The following is an 8,888-nucleotide window of genomic DNA, read 5'->3' as shown; positions in this document are numbered from 1 at the left end:
CTTCAGCGGCGCCCGCGGCGATTGGTTGAAGCGATGAGTGACAGGCCCGCGGGCCAATTAGCGGCGAGGAACCCCCCGAGGTGTTTCAAACGCGGAAGCGGGAAGCGGGAGCCCCTTCCCCTTTATTAACGGGAACACCGAGCGCGACCCCAGCCCCAAAACCCCCCCTCAGCCCTCCAGGAGCGTCCTGGGAGGAGGGGCAGCCAGCAGCTTGCGCACGGGGGAGTTCTCCAGAGGCTGGAAGGTCCTGGAGGCTGAAAAAGGTCAGGTATTGAGCCCAAAATCCCCGTTTTTGAGCCCAAAATCCTCGTTATTGAGCCCCCCACTCACCCAGCTTCTCTGAGAGCCGCCTCAGGAAGCCCTCGCTGTCCTCACTGAAGCTCTGCAGCACCCTCACTGCTTGCTGGAGCTCGTCGAGCTGCAAAAAAGCCCCAAAATGAGGCTTAGAAATCCCGGAAATGGGATTTTTTGGGGGGTTTTCCCTCAAAACGGGCAGAAGTGAACTCACCAGCAGCTCCATGCTGCTCCAAACCTCCCCCTGCTCCTCCAGGATCTGCTGGTAGTTGGGTTTGGTGCAGAGCACGGAGGACTGGGAGCTCTGGAGGTGACAAAGGGGCTGAGGATCCTGCTGGGATTGTTCCAACCTCCTGGAAAAAAAAAAAAAACCAAAATCCCCATTTTTCACCTCAAAAAAGGGCTGGGAATATGATCCCCCCTCCCTTTGTTTTCTTTTTAACCTCCCCAAAGTGAGGAAGGTTCCCCCTACCTGGCCATTTCCTCAGCGTTTTCCTGGTAGTGCTGCAGGAGCTGATCCCAGGCGTGGCACTCGGCCCCAAACCTGCCAAAATTCACCTTAAATCCACCCAAAAAACCAGGGATCTCAGCCCAGAATTCCTGCTGGGAGTTTCAGGGGGGACTCACCTGGAAATGAGCTCCTTAACCTGGGCCACTGAGTCCTCCAGGGATGAATCCAGTGAGGTCCTGAAGAGGGAAGTGGAGGTGAGGGGGGTTCAAAGGCTGGGGGTGGGAATGGGGGAAAAGGGGAAAAAAAGGGAGAAAATAAAGGGAGAAAATAAAGGGGGGAAATAAAGGGGGGAAATAAAGGGGGGAAATAAAGGGGGGAAATAAAGGGGGGAAATAATGGGGGGGAAAAGGAAAAAAAGGAAAAAAAGGGGAAAGAAGGGGGAAAAAGGGGGGAAAAAGGGGGAAAAAGGGGGAAAAAGGGGGAAAAAGGGGGAAAAAGGGGGAAAAAGGGGGAAAAAGGGGGGGAAAAGAAAAGAAAGGAAAGAAGGGGGAAAGAAGGGGGAAAGAAGGGGGAAAGAAGGGGGAAAGAAGGGGGAAAGAAGGGGGAAAGAAGGGGAAAAAGGGGGAAAAAGGGGGGAAAAGGGGGAAAAGGGGGGAAAAGGGGGAAAAAGGGGGGAAAAAGGGGGAAAAGGGGGGAAAAGGGGGGGAAAAGGGGGGAAAAGGAAAGAAAGGGGAAAAAGGGGGAAAAAAGGGGGGGAAAAGGGGGGAAAGGGGGGGAAGAGGGGGGGAAGAGGGGGGGAAGAGGGGGAAAAAGGGGGAAAAAGGGGGAAAAGGGGGAGGAAAAAGGGGGGGGGGGAAAAAGGGGGGGGGGAAAAAGGGGGGGGGGAAAAAGGGGGGAAAAGGGGGGGAAAAACCCTGTTCCCCAAATCCCAGGGATGAGGTGGGGAGGGGTCTCTCTCTCTCTCACCCCCGGGGGTCCCGGACGCAGCGCTCCAGGGTCCCGTCCCGTCCCAGCTTCTCCAGGATCCGCTGCAGCTCCTGCTCTGCTCCCTGTGCTGGGAAAAGGGAGGGAAAAACCAGGAATGGGAATAACTGGGATGGAGGGAAAAGCCTCAGGAATTGGGACAGGGGAGGATTGGGGTGGAATTTCTAAAAAGGAAAAATAAATAATAAAAAATAAAATAAATAAGTTGTGAGAAGGAAGGGAAGGAAGGGGAAGGGAAGGGAAGGGAAGGGAAGGGAAGGGAAGGGAAGGGGAGAGGGAAGGGAGAGGGAAGGGGAGAGGGAAGGGGAGAGGGAAGGGGAGAGGAAAGGGGAGAGGAAAGGGGAGAGGAAAGGGGAGAGGAAAGGGGAGAGGAAAGGGGAGAGGAAAGGGGAGAGGAAAGGGGAGAGGAAAGGGGAGAGGAAGGGGGAGAGGAAGGGGGAGAGGAAGGGGAGAGGAAGGGGAGAGGAAGGGGGAGAGGAAGGGGGAGAGGAAGGGGAGAGGAAGGGGGAGAGGAAGGGGGAGAGGAAGGGGGAGAGGAAGGGGGAGAGGAAGGGGGAGAGGAAAGGGGAGAGGAAAGGGGAGAGGAAAGGGGAGAGGAAGGGGGAGAGGAAGGGGGAGAGGAAGGGAAAAACCAGGAATGGGAATAACTGGGATGGAGGGAAAAGCCTCAGAAGTTGGGACAGGGGAGGATTGGGGTGGAATTTCTAAAAAGGAAAAATAAATTAAAAAATAAATAAATAAGTTGTTGGCAGGGGGGGTCTAGGGAAGGGTAATGGAGCTGGGGAAGGGAAGGGGGAGGGAAAAACAAGGAATGGGAAAAACTGGGATGGAGGGAAAAGCCTCAAAAGTTGGGACAGGGGAGGAATTTTTACACCATCCCCCCCAAAAGAAAAAAAAAATAAAGAAATGATCAGGGTCAAGGCTGCCTGGGGAAGGGGAGGTTGGAAAGATGGATCCGTAGGGAATGGTTGGAAAGCTGGAAGCTGAAATCCTGGGGTTTGGGGCATCTCATGGAAAAAAGGACATGGAAGGAGTGGAAGGGATCCAGGGAAGGGTTAATGGAGCTGGGGAGGGGCTGGAGAACATGGGAAGGGGCTGGAGAATGAGGGGAAGGGGTGGAAACCATGGGAAGGGGGTGGAGAACATAGGGAAGAGGGGGAGAACACAGGGAAGAGGGTGGAAAACATGGGGAAGGGGATGGAAAATGAGGGAAAGGGGTGGAAAACATGGAGAAGAATATGGGGAAGGGGATGGAAAATGAGGGGAAGGGGGTGGTGAACACAGGGAAGAGGGGAACACAGGGAAGAGGGTGGAAAACATGGGAAGGGGGATGGAAAACACAGGGAAGGGGGTGGAGAACATGGAAAAGGGGGTGGAGAATATGGGAAGGGGGTGGAGAACATGGGAAGGGGATGGAGAACATGGAAAAGGGGGTGGAGAATATGGGAAGGAGGTGGAAAACATGGGAAGGGGGTGGAGAACATGGGGAAGGGTCTGGAAAATGAGGGGAAGGGGGTGGTGAACATGGGAAGAGGGGGAGAACACAGGGAAGAAGGTGGAAAACATGGGAAGGGGATATGGAGAATATGGGAAAGGGGTGGAGAACATGGGGAAGGGTCTGGAAAGTGAGGGAAAGGGGTGGAAAACATGGAGAAGGGGCTGGAGAACATGGGAAGGGGGTGGAGAATATGGGAAAGGGGATGGAAAATGAGGGGAAGGGGGTGGAGAACGTGGGAAGAGGGGGAGAACACAGGGAAGAGGGTGAAAAACATGGGGAAGGGGATGGAAAACACAGGGAAGAGGGTGGAGAACATGGAAAGGGGGTGAAAAACATGGAGAAGGGCGTGGAAAACATGGAGAAGGCGGTGGAGAACATGGAGAAGGGGGTGGAGAACATGGGAAGGGTCTGGAGATGATGGGGAAGGGGCTGGGGATGATGGGGAAGGGGCTGGGGATGATGGGGAAGGGGCTGGGGATGATGGGGAAGGTTGGGCTGGATGATCTCCAAGGTCTTCTCCAACTCAATCCATTCCATACATTTTCCCTGCTGCTCCCTCCATCCCACTCACCTTTAGCTCTGAAGACCTCGGGGTTAAAGCCCTGGGTTAATTTCAAATTCTGTTCCAGCTTCTGGGCAGAAAACTAAAGAGAAAATTAAAAAAAAAAAAAAAAAAACAAAACCTGACCATTTGAGGATCTTCCCAGAGATTGGGGGAGATTTTTGTTACTTCTGGAAATTGGTTTGTGGTAGGAAAAAAAAAGTAAGAGGAAAATAATGAGTTTTGAAAGGAGCATACCTGGAAACTGGAGAGGAGCAGTGCAGAAAGTCTCTCTGTCTCTGGCAGATCCAAGCTGATGGATTTGCTTAATTCTGCAAAAAAAAACAAACAGAATAGAACAATTTAATTCACTCCAAGTTCCTGAGGGAGGCTCCAAGCTGCTCCTTGTATCAGAGATGTGGGCTGCAGGATATGGAAGGAGCAGGGAAAAAAGAGGAGAAATTCCTCACGAGGGAAAAATCCCAAATCTTTGGGTGGAAGAGACCCAAAGGTCCAACCCTTGACCTCCAAGTTCCCCACTAAACCACATCCCTAAGGATCAGCTCACAGAACCATGGAGTGTTCAGCTTGGCCACCTGCAGACACTCCTGACTCCCCCTTAGTCCAGTGTCACCCCCAGTTTGGGGACATCCCCAGATTTCCTGAGGGTGCACTCAATCTCTTCATCCAGATGAAGAAGGAAAAGATTAAAGAGACCCCAAAGCTCAATCCTGGGGGGGTCAAAAAAAAATTAGATTTATAACCCCCCGCAGGGCTCTTGGCCACCTGCAGACACTCCTGACTCCTCTTTACTCCAGTGTCACCCCCAGCTTGGGGACATCTGAGATTTCCTGAGGGTGCACTCATCCAGATCAGGGAGGAAAAGATTCAGGAGACCCCAACTCTCAACCCTGGGGGTGAAAAAAAAAAATTAAAACTTTAAACCCCCCCTCTGTGGCCCTCTTGGCCACCTGCAGACACTCCTGACACCTCTTTACTCCAGTGTCACCCCTAGTTTGGGGACATCCCCAGATTTCCTGAGGCTGCACTCAATCCCTTCATCCAGATGAGGAAGGAAAAGGGAAGTGTCAAAAGCTTCCCTAAAATCCAAACAATGTCCACAGCTCTTCCCTCATCCACCAGGTCATCTTGGGGTCAGTACCTTTCCCAAACTCCTGCTGACTGGGGCTGATCACCTGGTTATTTTGTATGTACTGTGTGGAGCCTCCATGACCTTCAGAGATCCCTTCCCACCCTAATTATTCCATGATCTCTGGGATAATGAATCAAGGAGGGCCTGGAGATGCTCCCTCTCATCCCACCTCACATCCAACTCATCCCAACAAGATCATTGTCACCACACAGCACATGAAGGACACCCTCACCCTTCTCTCCAGAGGAGGCTGGAGGAGCCTCCATGACCTTCAGAGATCCCTTCCCACCCAAATTATTCCATGATGAACCAAGGAGGGCCTGGAGATGCTCCCTCTCATCCCACCTCACATCCAACAAGATCATTGTCACCACACAGGACACAGAGGGACCCCCAAAACCCTCTCTCCAGAGGAGGCTGGAGGAGCCTCCGTGAACTCTAACGATCCCTTCCCACCCTAATTATTCCATGATGAACCAAGGAGAGCCTGGAGATGCTCCCTCCCATCCCACCTCACATCCAACAAGATCATTGTCACCACAAAGGACACAGAGGGACCCCCAAAACCCTCTCTCCAGAGGAGGCTGGAGAAGCCTCCGTGATCTTTAGCGATCCCTTCCCACCCTAATTATTCCATGAGCTGTGGGATAATGAATCAAGGATGGCCTGGAGATGCTCCCTCTCATCCCACCTCACTTCCAACTCATCCCAACAAGATCACTGTCACCACACAGGACACAGAGGGACCCCCAAACCCCTCTCTCCAGAGGAAGATGCAGACTGGCTCTGCCCAAGCCTGAAGCTGCGAGGTTCTGAAGAACGCTGTGGGAGGCAGCGTCATGTTTAAGCCCCGTTTAAGGAATAATTTCTGTCCTGCTGCCCCTAAAAATCCTGTGAAATGAGACAAGCTGAGTTTCCTGTGGGAGGGGAGCAGGGGGAGGCTGTACCAGAAGCATCCTGCTGGACTGGGGGAAGGGATTTTCGGCGCTTGGTCCCCTTGAGGCTCGAGCGGCGCCAGGAGCGGCGCTTGCGGGAGGAGCCGGAGCTGAGCTGGGGGGAGAGGCTGAAGGAGCTCCAGGTCGGATCATTCCTGGGGCTGCTTTTCCAGGGAGACAACCTGGTGGGGCTGGATCCCAAGGGGTTTTTCCTCTGGCTGGGTGTTCTCTGCTGGGATTTTTTCCTCAGGGCAGCTCTGGGTGTTTTACGGGTGCCGGGAGTCTTCTTGGTGACATCGTGAGGGTTTGGGTGTTGGTGAGGAGCTGAGAGAGAAAAAAAAGACCATCAAAAAACCAAGAACCAGGGTAAAAAGAAAGGAATGGGTGCAAAGAATCATAATGAGAGAAGCAGAGAATGGGAGGGGCTGGAAGGGACCTCTGGAGATCATGGATCCAACCCCCTGGCATGGCAGGATCACCAGAACCCAGCCAGGAGGGTTTGCAAGCCACCAGAGAAGGAGATTCCAGAACCTCTCAAACTGTTCCCATAAAAACGTTCTAATCCCCAAAAAACCAAAAAAAAACCCAAAACTGAGATTTGGAACCAGCAGAGTTGGAAAGGAACCTCTGGAGATGATGGAGTCCAACCAGGAACCCATCCAGGGGGGTCTGGATGCCTCCAGAGGAGATTCCAGAACCTCTCATGGCCCAGAAGTTTCTCCTCAGGTTGAGGTGGAATTTCCAACCTCCAACCTTTCCCCATGGATGTTCCCTTCCCTCTCCTGGTGCTTGGGGTTCTTCCCAGGACTCTCCCCTTGGCCTTCCTGAACTTCAGGAGCTCCATCAGCAATCCCAGAACTCGCAAAGGTGGAAGGGACCCCTGGAGCTCCCCCAGAACCCATCCAGGGGGGTTTGGAAGCCACCAGAGAAGGAGATTCAGGAACCTCTCACTTTCCAGAGGTTTCTTCTCATGTTGAGGTGGAAATTCCAACCTTTTTCCTTCAACCTTTCCCCATGGATGTCCCCAAACCACCTAGAACCTATCCAGGGGGGTTTGGAAGCCACCAGAGAAGGAAACTCCAGAACCTCTCCCACTCTGGGCTCCCTCCCCTTCCCAGTCAGAAATTTCTCCTCAGGTTGAGGTGGAACTTCCCATTTTCCAGCTCCAACCCATCCATCCTTGGCCTGGCCACCCCAGAACAGGGATTGTCCCCTTCCTCTTACCCCCCACCCCTCAGCTCTTGATGGGGACACTCAGCTGCTTCCCTCAAGTCCCTTCAGCACTCTCCCAACTCTCCCTTGGCCTCTCTCCTGACTGACCCCTGGAGATTCTCCAGGATTCCAAGGGCTTTCTCCATGGAGCTGCTTTCCAGCAGGACCTTCCTGAATCTCTCCTGGTGTTTTGGGGGTTTTTCCTCCCCAGCTGCAGGACTCTAAACTCAGCCTGGTTGAACTTCACTCCCAACCTCTTACCTGCCACACCAGCAGCCGCAGGGTGGGATCCATCAGGGGAACACTGGGAGGAAAAATCATGGATTATGGAATGGTTTGGGTGGCAATGGAGCTGAAGGATCATCCAGTCCCCCTCTCAAGACTCTTAAAGATCACCTGGCTGGACTTCAAGGTCCCTTCCAACCCAAACCATTCCATGATTTAAAGCTCATCCCATTCCAACCCCTTTTCCATGGGAAGGGACTCTTCCCACCACTCCAGGCTGCTCCAAGCCCCCATCCAACCTGACCCTGAATGCTTCCAGGAATGTGGAAAACCTGTGCCAGGGTCTCAACACCCTCACAGGAAACAAATTTCCTCCTGCAGTTCATCCCAAATCACCCCTCTCCCAGTTTATAGCCACCCCTCCTTGTCCCATCCCTCCAGGTCCACGTCCCCCCCTCCACAGCTTTTCATGGAGCTCCTTCAGTACAAAGCAGGGATGGGGTTGGGGAGGACTTAGGGCAAGTTATGGGGCCAGGGAGGGTTTGGGGGGGGGCTGTTATGGGGGTAAGGAGGGTTTGGGGGGGCTGTTATGGGGGTAAGGAGGGCTTAGGGGGGCTGTTATGGGGTAGGGAAGGGTTGGGGGACAGTTTTGGGGGTAGGGAGGGTCTGAAGGGCAGTTATGGGGCTAGGGAGGGTTTGGGGGGGCTGTTATGGGGGTAGGGAGGGTTTGGGGGGCACTTATGGGGCTAGGGAGGGTTTGAAGGGCAGTTATGGGACTAGAGAGTGTTTGGGGGGGGCAGTTATGGGGCTAGGGAGGGTTTGGGGGGGCAGTTATGGGGCTAGGGAGGTGTTGGGGGGCTGTTATGGAGCTAGGGATGGTTTGGGGGGCACTTATGGGGCAAGGAGGGTTTGGGGGGACTGTTATGAGGGTAAGGAGGGTTTAGGGGGGCTGTTATGGAGCTAGGAAGGGCTTGGGGGGGCAGTTATGGGGATTGGGACGGTTTGGGGGGCAGTTCAAGCCCCATCCAACCTTCAACACTACCAGGGATGGGGCAGCCACAGCTTCTCGGGGTAACCTGGGCAGGGGGGGGGGCTCAGCACTCTCACCCCAAAGAATTTCTTCCTTATGTCTAACCCAGATTGATCCCGTTTTCCAGTTTAAAGCCATTCCCCCCTTCATCCCATCCCTCCAGGCACTTGTCAAAAATCCTTCCCCAGCTTTCCTGGAGCCCTTTCAAGTTACAGGGAGTCCTACTGAAGACATCCGAAGGTGCTTCCAGGTACTGCAGGTCCCTATTTTGAAGTACCTGGAGGTATTTTTTACGCCTGCTCTCCAAGTTTCCTCTCCCGCCTCACACACCAAACCCCCTTCTCCCCCATCATCTTTCACCGCCTCGCCAAACCTCCCCCAGCGCTCACCTCTTTCTCCGACCCTTCAGACGGCGGCTGGAGGGCAGGGGGAAGCTCCTGCCCCGTGGTTTTCCCTTCCCCATCACCACCACCCCTGACAGGAGGCTCCGCCATGGCGGCTGCGGGCGGGAAAGCGGCGGCAGCTCCGTCCCTGACAGACTGCGCATGCGCGGGGGCTCTTCCCG

At 54.1% G+C, this 8,888-nt stretch overlaps 1 protein-coding gene across 1 annotated transcript; it reads right to left on the bottom strand.

Moving 5' to 3' along the window:
- Nucleotides 1-53: 53 nt before the first annotated feature.
- Nucleotides 54-8,841, bottom strand: DSN1 (DSN1 component of MIS12 kinetochore complex). Its single transcript, XM_030468907.1, has 11 exons — nt 8,713-8,841; nt 7,330-7,372; nt 5,869-6,180; nt 4,027-4,100; nt 3,799-3,871; nt 1,712-1,799; nt 922-981; nt 767-838; nt 509-647; nt 331-418; nt 54-254 (listed from the first exon to the last, which is right to left on the bottom strand). The coding sequence occupies exons 1-11, from the start codon at nt 8,815-8,817 to the stop codon at nt 169-171; spliced, it is 1,140 nt and encodes a 379-aa protein (XP_030324767.1). The 5' UTR covers nt 8,818-8,841; the 3' UTR covers nt 54-168.
- Nucleotides 8,842-8,888: the final 47 nt, after the last annotated feature.

This window comes from Calypte anna, unplaced genomic scaffold (assembly GCF_003957555.1).
Source record: "Calypte anna isolate BGI_N300 unplaced genomic scaffold, bCalAnn1_v1.p scaffold_89_arrow_ctg1, whole genome shotgun sequence".
Lineage (NCBI taxonomy): Eukaryota > Metazoa > Chordata > Aves > Apodiformes > Trochilidae > Calypte > Calypte anna.
Note: the sequence above shows the minus strand (reverse complement) of the source record. Positions and strands in the feature narration are given on the sequence as shown.